Source organism: Hemicordylus capensis, chromosome 6, assembly GCF_027244095.1.
Source record: "Hemicordylus capensis ecotype Gifberg chromosome 6, rHemCap1.1.pri, whole genome shotgun sequence".
Lineage (NCBI taxonomy): Eukaryota > Metazoa > Chordata > Lepidosauria > Squamata > Cordylidae > Hemicordylus > Hemicordylus capensis.
This window is the reverse complement of record NC_069662.1, coordinates 10,220,927-10,233,266: the sequence shown is the minus strand read 5'-3', so window position 1 is coordinate 10,233,266 and position 12,340 is coordinate 10,220,927. Positions and strand designations below refer to the sequence as shown.

The 12,340-nt window shown below is 45.4% G+C and overlaps 1 protein-coding gene across 1 annotated transcript; it reads right to left on the bottom strand.

Moving 5' to 3' along the window:
* Nucleotides 1–1,253: 1,253 nt before the first annotated feature.
* On the bottom strand, nucleotides 1,254–11,449 carry LOC128329745 (vomeronasal type-2 receptor 26-like). The gene is made up of 6 exons (XM_053261359.1): nucleotides 11,232–11,449; nucleotides 10,099–10,282; nucleotides 7,079–7,933; nucleotides 4,837–5,064; nucleotides 3,703–3,829; nucleotides 1,254–2,155 (listed from the first exon to the last, which is right to left on the bottom strand). The coding sequence occupies exons 1-6, from the start codon at nucleotides 11,447–11,449 to the stop codon at nucleotides 1,254–1,256; spliced, it is 2,514 nt and encodes an 837-aa protein (XP_053117334.1).
* Nucleotides 11,450–12,340: the final 891 nt, after the last annotated feature.

The following is a 12,340-nucleotide window of genomic DNA, read 5'->3' as shown; positions in this document are numbered from 1 at the left end:
TCAGTGATTGTATTTCCCATGGTGTTTCATAATTAATTCATTGAGGCTATTCCCACAATCACCCAAAAGCAGGCTAAGGGAGCCCAGCCAGCTTTGGGGCGATCGTGTGCGGCAATGGGAGCTGCGCGGCTCCCAGCAGATAGCCACAATAAATCCCCCTCCCCTTAAATGATGTTAATGGAGCAATCGCTCCATTAACCTTGTTTTTGTGCTCGTGTGTTGCCGTGGCGTGCAGTGACACCCAAGTAGCCCCCCTACTGGAGGCTGCAAGCAGCCTCCTGGGCTTGGGTGTCTCTTGAGGATGCCCCATGCATTTGTGCGGGGCATCCTGGAACTTCCAAGGGCCACATGGCCCCCAATCCCTTCAGCCCCTACTAGCAATGTGACACAGCCGGCAGCCGTGTGGCTGGCCGATCCGGCTCTGCAGCTAGGAGCAGCTGCTTGGCTGCACGGAGAATGGGTTAAGCCCACTCTCCCCACAGAACCCCGTCAGGCGCTTCACACATGTTGTGTGAAGCACCTCATTAAATCGTTACTTGGCATCAATAGAGAAAAAAGTCCGTCTGGAAAGATCCCTAAATTGCAAGTATTAGTGCTAACAATTATGAAGCACATATCTGGGACTGGCATAAATAGTCCTCTGCTAACTTGGCAAAGAGGCACCTTTTAACATGGTGATTCTCTTTATTTTGCAGGGGGAGAGTAACTGGCCCTATCCACCCCCAGCACAGTACGTCCAGTGACTGCTGCTGGTGTCTATCTTGTATTTCTTTTTAGACTGTGAGCCCTTTGGGGACAGGGATCCATCTTATTTATTTATTATTTCTCTGTGTAAACTGCCCTGAGCCATTTTTGGAAGGGCGGTATAGAAACCGAATAAATAATAATAAATAAATCTGGGGTTGGCAGAAATAAGCCACTATGGCTGTCAAATAATAAATAAAAATGTGGGGAAAGAGTGCAATCCTCACATACTTTTTAGTTTTGTCAATGTTTTATTTTTGTAAGTAGTTGTGAGTAAATCATCTGTGAATATAACCTAAATTAAAGTATCTCCTAGATTAAATACACTATTTCACTGCACTTACATTCTAATGATGCAAAATATACCACAAGAGAAGATATAGCTTTGATCCAGCTATTAATGTAATCAAAACCAAGTGAAAAAAATTAGTAAATATTAATTTATGTCTCATTGTACTCTATGGGGCAGAGCATATTGGCTGACATTAGCCAAGAGTTATGTTGATTATTCACAGCTTTCCCCTTGTTAGGTGTTTCCTGTCATTCAACTCAGGTCTCATCAAAATGACATAGCATTTTGGGAAAAATATACAGCACAGTAATCCAGCACTGGAGGACAACATGGAAAAAATTTCAACAGCCACTGTGTATTTCCCCTTTGTGCTCAAGTAGGTTGGAAAAAAGCACAACCAGACACTGCAAAAGACCAACATGCTGAAGGCAATGAGTTTGGCTTCATTAAAACTGCCAGGTAACTTCCTGGCTAGGAAAGCCACCATGAAGCTGACAATAGCCAAAACCCACATAAAACCCAGGGCAGAGTAAAACATGAGAGGTGAACCTTCATTGCACTCCAGTACAATTTCTTCAGTCATTGAGTGCATGTTCACATCTGGGAAAGGGGGACTGGTTGTCAGCCAAACCATACAAATACTAGTTTGAATAATGGAACAGGAAAAAACAATGGAAGTTGCCAGTCTTTTCCCCACCCATTTCCTCATCCTGGACCCTGGTTTGGTGGCCATGAAAGCTAGAACCACAATGATGGTTTTGGCCAAGATGCAAGAAACAGCCACTGAGAAGATGATGCCAAAAACAGCCTGCTGAAGGAGACACGTCACAGTCCCAGGTCGGCCAATGAACAGGAAAGCACAAAGGAAGGAGAACAGAAGGGAGATGAGAAGAGTGTAGGTGACGCTCCTGTTGTTGGCTTTGACAATGGGAGTGTCCTGGTACTTAATGAAGATCCTAAGCACCAGTGCTGTGCTGAATGAAAACAGAAGAGCAAAAGCAGCCAAACATATCCCCAAAGGTTCTTCGTAAGTCAAGAAGCTTATAGATTTTGGAATGCATAAATCTCTATCCTTGTTTGGATACTGATCATCTGGGCAATAAAAACAGTCATCCATGTCTGAAAAAGAAAACATGTGTTTCTATATATGGCAACCTTATATAAAGTGCATTGTAGTAATCAGGCTTTTCTATTCCAAAGCCTTGAATGAGGGCTACTTGATTAAAATCTGAAAGAAACACTTGTACCCTTAACATGAAGTTGTTACTTCCCAGATCTCATTCTCAAGTTAGGTTCAGAAGAAATTTGTGTCTCAGAGATTAATGGAAGCACAGTCAAATCACTGAAGATATCTCATATTCCTGGATAGCACAAAAAGAGGCTGTTTTCATGGGTTGCCTAACCCAGGCTAGGGAGCCCGGCTTCCAGTTCTTAGATTTTTGGCTTTAGCCTGGGCTAATGGTGCCAGTTCACTCAGAGGCATTCTTACCCCCGGACCTTGCAGCCCAGGCCTGTGGCCTCCAAGGTCTGAGGGGGCCTCCAAAGGCCCAGGGGGCCTCTTGCCGGAACCCCACAGCCGCCACCACTGCCCCGCTGCAAGGGCGAACCGCCATTTTTTTTCAAGAATTCTAACCACTGGGGATGGGGAGGTGAGCCAAGGCCTCCCCGGCCTCCCCATGCCCCCGCGGTGGCAGCAGTAGCTTGGGAGATTGGGAGTCACCGCTGGGCCTGACCGTCTGGCCCAGTGGCCCCCGGGAACTATGCACCTGCATAGTTATATGCTCTATTATAACTGCACAGGCACGCTAGAGCAGCTCACAGTTCTCAGGGGCTGCTGGACCAGACAGTCAGGTCCAGCGGCCGCTCCAGCTCCACCCACTACTGCCAACACCACCACCGGGGGGGGGGGGACCAGGGAGGCCTGCTCAGCAAATCCCCCATCCCAGCAGCTAGAATTATTGAAAAAATCGGGGGGGGGGGGGGTGGTCTCATGGCAGCGGGGGGGGGAGCTCATGTCAGTGGTTCTTGGGGCAGCAGGGGGAGCCTGGTAGTGGTGGGGGTTGCTCGTGGCAGGTGCGGTCCGGGCACTAATATTACCTAGGTGTGCCACTGAGCACACTGTTAACCTAGGCTCCAAGATCACGTGTCTCCTTCAGCTGCGTTCAGTCCAAGGAGACAAAGAGATGAGTGACTAGAGCAACCATCTCCTGGGGGAATCCTCCCATGCACAGTGCTCAGCATGCAGTGCATTGTGGGACACCCGGAGGCTAGGATGCTTCATCCCAGCCTCCAGAGATCTAGCCCGGTACAGTAATGGATCATTTGGCAATGTGGTCCGCGCTCTCATCATGATACATGAATCATCGAGGGGGAGGTAAATTTTGTGAGTCTTCCCCCCACCTGCCCACTCCCCCACCTGCCTGGTTGTGTGAATGGCCACACCCCATCCGAAGTACTTCCACCCTTACATACGAAATGAGACTTTTTTTGTATCTATGTAATGTACAGTAATAATTCACAACGTAGCATCTTGTTAACCATCACTACAACCATTGAATTGAAAATAACTTTATACATTTTTTGAAAATGAGTGTCATATTACACCCTGATATGCACATGCTAGATCATAGCCAATATAGATGAACTGCATAAGCAACATCACTTACCCTTTTCATTTGAAATCTTCCCTTCCGGACATGGAAGACAATCATAGCAGCAAAATGGTTTTCCTTCTTCCTTTGCTTTTCTGCTACCTGGATGGCAATGTTCATTACACAGAGAAAGGGGTTGTGCCTGCCCATAGATGAAAGAGAGAAATGTATCTGCAGTTCACTGTTAAGAAATATTTGTTTGTTATTTCTCCATGTAAACTGCCCTGAGCCATTTTTGGAAGGGCGGTATAGAAATTGAATGAATGAATGAATGAATGAATGAATGAATGAATAAATAAGAAATAGGATGATACTGGTACGGTATAAGAAGTACTGAGCCTCTTCTCATGATCATTGAGAAGGACTAGAGGGAGGTCTATGTGGAAGGCAGGTTACACTTACCTTCCCCACAGATGATCGAGCCAGCATTGCTGGGTGTGCTCCCTGCATGTCCAGATAATTCCCCACATGCTGAGGAAGTGGAGAGGGCCAGGGGCCAGGATGTGCCGACCCGGCCCCTGGAAATACAATGATGCTCTGAGCACACCATCAAGAAAATGGGGTTAAGGGAGAATTCATTTTCAGGGGTGGCTACATAGGCAGGTTTGCCGCCATGTTGCTGCCACAATTGGGCCTGATGGTTCACACGCATGAGCAAAACCGGGCTGGGCTCCCTCATGTGAATAACATTGTTTGCAGAGATCATTTTGTATGCATTGAGTTGTTGGAACTTTCACCATAATTGGAGTCCTTTACGCATATGATTATGGTGCTGGACAGAAAAATACTCCCACATTTAAACCAATATTTTATTGTTTAGAACACCAAAATATATGCACTTTTCGTTTTCTTTCCTGTTCATTTGATGCAATACGTTCTTTCTATTTACTATGGAAACAGCAATTTAGAATCAAGACTCAGATATTGGATAAATAAAAGGTGACAACTTTATTATTTCTGAACCCAGGACCTGCCGTGTTTAACTACATTCATACAAAGTCGGTGAAGTAAATTCACTGGTCAAAAATGGTGAAGCTGTTTCTCACCATCTGTAACCCAATTTCACAATATCTCTATTCTTGACGTTGAACCACTTTTTAATTACTAGGGCAATAGCACTTTCCTTGTTGAAATGTTTATGGCCTCTACCTGATTAAATCTGCTGGGCCATACGATGGCATAATCATGAATGGTAAGCAGTATGTCTTGGGGAAACTTGTGTTCTATCTTCCCAACTTTTACTCTAAGAAAGGACTGGTTTGGAAACGTGATCCAGTTGATAACATCAAATCCAGCTATTAAGTTCCCATTTTGGTCAAAAGAGACATTTTCCTCCACACTGTTGTTAAATGAGACACTTCTTATAAAATGATGGAGCTAAATTGGAGAGAAAAGCAATTAAAAGGGATGGAAAATGGTGGAAATATAAACAAGGTGATAATCTTCCATATTTAAGAGATATAGAGGCTATTCCCACGATCAGGCGAAATCAGGCTAGGGGAGCCTAGCCGATTTCACTTGACCATGAGAACCACCGGGCTCGCAGGTGAGCCCGGTGGCCTCCAAGCGGTTAACCCACCTAAGTAGCCCTCTCCTAAGCCCAGGTTAGCAGAGTGAGTGCTCCGCTAACCCGGGCTCTACGATCATGAGTTGGCGTGGTGCGACTCCATGCTGTGGCAACTCACGAGTAGACCTCCAACCAGGGTGCTTAAAAGCAGCCTCCCGGCTCAGGGGTCTCTCCAGCATGCCCTGCATGCTCATGCTGGGCATGCTGGAGCTTCCGGGGACAGTGCGGCCCTCAATGCCCCCAGCCCCTGCCAGCTCCGTAATGGAGCCAGCAGTTGTGTGGGTGGCCATTTTGGCCACCCGGAGCAGACTGACTGCTTGTCTGCAGGGAGAGCGGGCTAATCGTGAGAAGCGCCTCATAGTTAATTAGTAAACTTTATGCTGACCACTGCTATTTTTAACAGTATGATATTTTTAACTCTGAGTAATAAAAATTAAGGATCTCAGATGCAAGACACTTCATTATTGTGATTATTATCATGTTCATTAAAATTAAGAATCATGATACAAGAGCTGGCATCCAAAGCGACAGAACATTAGTGCAGGAACGTTGGACTAGCGCAACTATTGCACAAACTACTTGCACCAAGCTGGAGCTTGTGCCTCAGACTAGTGTTATGCTTCTGCAGGCATACTTGTGGTTGTGCAACAGTCACACAACTGTGGCCCACCTTATTTGTTATAATGCAAACTTTTAAGCAATAGTACTATGACACAATACTGTAATCCTGCAAATTTTTACTGTAACTAAGCTATCTTCTTGTGCTAGTGCAAATTTTGCTTGTTCCACAAGGATGCCATTGCTCTTGATGTCTGCCACAGTCATTGACGGACATGGCATTTTGCAAAACAAAACAAGGACAAAGAAACACAGAAGATACTATCAAAAGAAGGGTAAACCTGAAAATATAAAGTCTAATGAAGAAGCAGTCAAAATGGGAAAGCATCAGGAGAAATAGAGCACTGCTTTGTACATCACTAGTTAATGCAGGTGATGAAACTATCCAATGAAATTCCTGTGAATCCTAATTTACTTATGCAGTCATCCCTTGCCAGGCACGGTTTCCCAGTCTGGAAATTGTGACCAGTCTCGCCAACCACAACCCAAGTACCCAGGGTTTGGTGAGATTTTTTGGTGATGGGGGGGGGTGTTCATGATTTTTGAGGTTCAAAGGATCAATCCTCTCATTCCTTTTGCTGACCCTGCTGAGTACTCGTGACTTTTAGTGATTTTTTGTGGGGAGGAGTTCAAAAGTACCTTTTAGTGATTTTTCAGAGTTCAAAAAAATGTCTGGAGGTTCCATCTCTTTTAGTGGAAAGAAGAGATGGAATCTTGGGGATTCCATCTCCAATCTTGCTGAATCTTGGGGATTTTAGGAGACATGGGGGTATCTTGGGCATTGAATCTTGGTGAATGAATCTGAATCTTGGGGATTTGCTGAATCTTGGGGATTTTAGGGGACGGAGGTATTTTTTCTTTGATTTTTATCTCTTTTTGCGATTGCAGTTCCCATTTTCAATCGCTCGCCAACTGTGAATTTACCACTCGCAGGGTTTTCCTGGAACTGATCCCTCACAATTGGTGAGGGATGACTGTATAGACATCTACTACTCTAAGACTGTTTTATAGAGTTTAGACATTACCAAAATAATTTAAAGTTCACAGTGGTGTAAACCTGAGCATCTTTCTGTAAAATGGAGGTTGAAACTGAGCCAACAGTTCAATTTCACAACTTGGTACGACAGCTTTCTCCATAGTCTGAGGTCTGTTGCTGCAACTAGAGATCTGGTGAGCTCTTTTGCATTGGTCTCCTCAAAATGATACCTGCCATCGCTTCTGACTCAGAAGCCTCCATCTTCCTTCATCCATCCTTGCTCTGTGTCTGAATTTGGATGAATGCATGGATTGAAGAGCACGTGCCACAGCATAGACAGCACTGTAGATGCTGTAGCTGTGGCCAGTCATCCTCATTTCAAAAACAGACACTGGAAGAGTCTCCAGTTTCTCCATCTCAGTGCAGATTTCTCCACTCTCCTTGTCCAATCCAGGGTTGGGCAAGGAACAGCTAAATGCCTCTTCCCAAAAAACCTTGATAAAGCCATCATTTTTTTCTGAGGTAGGGCTTATCATCTCAAGAAATGTCTGGAATCCTAACAACTCTTTTGTTGGAATGGCAATGGATAAAGCTCCATGGAGGAAGTTGATGTCCCAATTCTTTTGGATGGGAAGTGATGTGAAATCCATCTGGGCTGTCATAATCCAGACTTTTGCTTCCATTCGTATATTCTCAAATTCTGAGAGCTGGAACAAGATTCTAAAAGTCATCATGGTTTCAATTTCACCATCTATGATGACTGCTTTGACGGTGCTTTTCATTATAAGGTTGAATATTTCAAGTCCCTCTGTTGTCATGTCAGATAACTGATTAGAAAAATATGCTTTTAGAAACCTTGTTATGAAGTCAAAGCAGACTCTACTCTGGGTAAACATAGGAAGTATGTTTTGTACAAAGCGCTCTGTGTTGTCATCACCTTGAGATATTGCCCCAATCCATGTCCACCTGAAATGCAACAGTAGCTGGAGAATTCCCCTATACTGACTGATCCAATTTGGGAACATCTGGTGGATGAAAGCAGTCTGGATGTTGTTATTCATCACCAAAGCAGATCCATATGTGAGCTAAAGAAAATATAAAAAGAAGAGGGGGAAAGATAGTTTCAAAATAAAGAGTGTGTGTGTGTGTGTGTGTGTGTGTGTGTGTGTGTGTGTGTGTGTGTGATTCAGCTGAATCAACTGACTACCATCAACAGTGGTACTTATTAATACTTTGAGATTTCTAATAGGAGGTTGGGCATGGCTTCATTGCTATGATCACTTTCCCCACAGAGAAGTCCCCTTCAAACAATCTTGGCTATCAATAAATTGTGGCTGGGGATGATGGGAGTTTTAGTTATAACAACTGGAGAGCCAAGGATGCCTACCCTTGTGATATAGTGTAATTGCTGGAACATTCTGGGGGAAAATGATGACTGGTTGGAGCCATCTGTCGGGATGAGTGCTTCAAGAGCTGTTGACACCACCAACTCCACATGAACCGTGTTTTGTTTAAAGAGAATCAAAAATATTACTGAGTGTACACTGCTCCCATGAAAAGGTACCTCCACCCTCCGAACACCATATTGCCCCATTTTCACTGCCTGAGAATGGGGCATGCTCAGATATAGGGAAGTGTTTGCTGGCCGTGACACCGGTTTGGTTTCAAGTTCCCTCCCTGGAATCTCTAAAATAAGATTGAGAGAAAATCCTGCCTGCAACCTTGGAGAAGCCACTGCCAGTCCATGTAGACAATACTGAGCTAGATGGACCTATCACCTGACTCAGTATATGGCAGCTTCCTATGTCCCTATACTCCACAATTGAAAATGTTGCCCCAGTGGTGCCATTTGCCAAACTCACTCCAGAACTGTGGCCACTATGTCTGTTCATGCCTTACTCCCAGGGCTGCAGACACCCCTGTATCCTACATTGCCTCACTGGAGCTGGGTACATTGGGGGATATCAACACTTTCCTTCTACACATCGAGGTGGGTCTCATGATCAAGCTCCGTGAGTGTGCAGGGCATACTGGAGAGACCCCCGAGCTGGGAGGCTGCTTTTAAGCCTCCCGGTCGGGGGTCTACTCATGAGTTACTGCAGCACGGAGCCACACCACGGCAACTCAGGATTAGAAAAACCGGGTTTAAGGGGAGGGGTAGTTTGGCGGGTTAACGGCCTGGAAGCCACCGGGCTTGCCTGCGAGCCCGATGGCTCCCACAATCAGGCAAAATCAGGCTAGGCTCCCCTAGCCCGATTTCGCCTGATCTTGGGAATAGCCCCACTATCTGTGTTTCTCCATGCTTCATTGAGGGGATGCATGTGCAAATGCTTTCCCATAAGAGAACCTCCATAAACAGAGAACAAGAATATAACAAAGAATGCTAAGCTGAACCCGTACTCCTGACATGGAAATATCCAGGGAGGTTATTTTTTTATATATGCAATATTTGTTAGCCAAAAAAAATTAATGTGGCTTTAAAAATTGTAGAGAAATTCTCTTTTCTCATATGGGTAGCTACACACATAGGAAAAGTAATACTTTTGATTTGTTTTGTTTCACAAATACAAATGAAGCATACAGATTACTTAACTTGATCAGAATTTTATCCTTAAGCAATACACAAGGGACTGGGTCTCATGATCAGTGAGACCCGTTTTTTCCTGGTGAGCAGGAAGAGCGGGCTAAGCCTGCTGTCCCCGCTCACGAGTGGGCAGGGAGCCCTGGGTGGCCGGATTGGCCGCCCACATGATATCCGGCCGCGAGATGGAGCCGGAGGGGGCTGGGGAGCTCGGGGGCCGCATGGCCCCCGGAAGCCCCAGTATGCCCTGCACGAGCGCGCAGGGCATACTGGGGAGACCCTCGAGCCGGGAGGCTGCTTTTAAGCCTCCCGGCCAGGGGTCTACTCGCAAGTAGCCACAGCGCGGAGCTGCGCCACGGCTACTCACAAGCAGATAGCCCGGGTTTGCGGAGTGCTCGCACCGCAAACCCGGGCTAAGGGGCGGCCTACAGGAGCGGGTTAGCTGCTCCAGAACCACCGGGCTCGGCTGTGAGCCCGGTGGTTCTTACGATCACAAAAATTGGGCTAGGATTTTCCTAGCCTGGTTTTTGTGATTGTAAGAATAGCCCCAAGATGTACTACTTTATTTCTTTCTTGCTAATGTTGATCTTTAAATTACAGTTGGACATTTAAGGGTCAAGGAAGGGCCATTGCTTTATTACATCCCCATGCTCTGTACATCCATCTTACCTGTGGAAGCTTGTAGATACCTAGGTTGGTTGCAGTGTAGAGGCCAATGTCAGAGTGAGGTCCCGCAATTACCGCTACCACCCAATTGCTTTGATAATCGCATTTGTAGTTAGGGACGAATCTGCCATGTGTAGAGAGAAGTTCCATGGAGGCCAGATAGGTCCAGCTTGCACTGAAATAGTTACTATAAATTAGGAAACCCAACGTGACGTTTTGTAAGATCCGAGGATTGCTGTTGATCTCCTTTATAGCAAATACCAAGGCCAAGATGTACTGGTAGATCTGAGTGATTACTCTGCAATGAAAATGAAGTTGTACTACACATTACATTAACAGCATAGATTGTTCCTGTGCACTTTTTTAAAAGAGTTAAATAACAGCTACAGAGGAGCCAATCAAGACTGGAACTGCATATGCAGAAAAGGAGCATTTAACCCTGTTCTGCCATATCCAACCCTGAAGAAACTCACGCTCTTCAAAGCTGCTATTAGCCCTGGGAGGGAGTTGGTGCTGATATTGTCTCGACCAAGGGTTTTGAAACTTGGATCCCCAGATGTTGGACTACAACTTCCATCATCCCAAAGCTATTTGTGGCTGGGGATAATGAGTGTTTCCGTCCAACAACATCTGAGGGCCCATGTTTGCAGACCCCTGGTCTAGACAGTGGGGCTATTCTCACGATCTGCAAAAATTGGGCTAGGAGAGCCTAGCCCGATGTTTGCAGATCGTAAGAACCACCAGGCTCGGCTGTGAGGCCGGTGGTTCTAGAGCGGGTTACCCTGCCCTAAAACCAGGTTTGCAGAGTGAGCGCTCCACAAACCTGGTTTTCTAGATTGTGAGTAGCTGCGGCGCGGCTTCGCGCCACGCCTACTCATGAGGAGACCCCTGGAGGGGAGGCGAAAAGCCGCCTCCCAGCTCCGGGGGTCTCGCCAGCATGCCCTGCGGAGGGCATGATGGAGCTTGAGGGGGCCGGTCGGCCCCTGCTCCCCCCAGCCCCCGCCGGCTCCATCACAGAGTTGGCAATCATGTGGGTGGCCGATCCAGGCGCCCAGGGCTCCCTCCCCACTCACCGCCCCAAACCGGGTTTCACTGATCGTGAGACCCAACTCAGTATTTTAAAATTAACTACTTACATGAGCTCATCAATCAGTTCCTGGGAAGGATGTCTTCTGAATGTTATCAAGTCAGAAAGGATGTACATCTGAGAAATGATGCTGGAAAGAAGGAGGTCACCTGACTGATAGTATTTATGATGAATAGGGAGAGGGTCACTGAGTCTACATTTGAAAACAGGAACTTTGCACTCTGCCTCAGCCAACAGCACTAAGTGTAGGATGACAATAAACCCCATCACTTCGCATTAAAATCTTTCTTTTAGTTGCTGCATGGCCTTTTCCTGTGATGGTTCACAAACTGAATGACATGGCCTGTCATGAAGGGTCCCTGGAAGGTTCAACAGAAAGCACCAGCGATCAAAATGGAAGAAACTTGTCTGATTCCCCCACCATCCACCCCAGCACTGAATATCACCTAGAGGATCATATTTATGGCATTTTTGAGCCTTTCTTTGTAGCTTTGCTAGGAGTCAATGGAAGTCCTTAGGGAGTTTGAGGACCAAACAAATAGAAATCATGTTTAATTTGATAATTACAGGGGAGATAATAACATAACCATAGTTATGTGTACTCTGTGAAGTAGTAAAAAGCGTATTTATCAGAGTTCAGCAGATGATGTCTCCAGTCCTAAATGGGATAGCAGGAGATACCAGGGCTTGCAATTACACACAGCAAGGAAAGGTCACCAGAAAATAAATAAGGGGAAAGTCATAAGGCTGCAAAGTATTTAGTTGTGTAGGTGGCATAACATTATGCAAAAGTTCCAGGTCCCTCCCCCTCAAAAAAAATTATGAAATAGATCTTCATATTATAATGATCCACATGTATAATTTAATATCTGTAGAGTAAGCAAAGAGAATTTCTTCAGTTTAGTACTGCCAAATTGAGAAGATTGTAATCTTGTGTTGTCCAGCTCCACCAAACTCAAATAATTAGCTGAGATATAATATATCACAAAGATAATTCTGTCTGAATTAGGGATGTGCAAATTGATTTGAATTAGAATTGATTTGACTCATATCTGGGTGATCTGAGTGATTCAAATTGAAATCGAATCACCCCTTTAAAGGGCAATTTGATTCAAATTCAATACAAATTTTGGAAATTTGATTTGAATTTGAATTGAG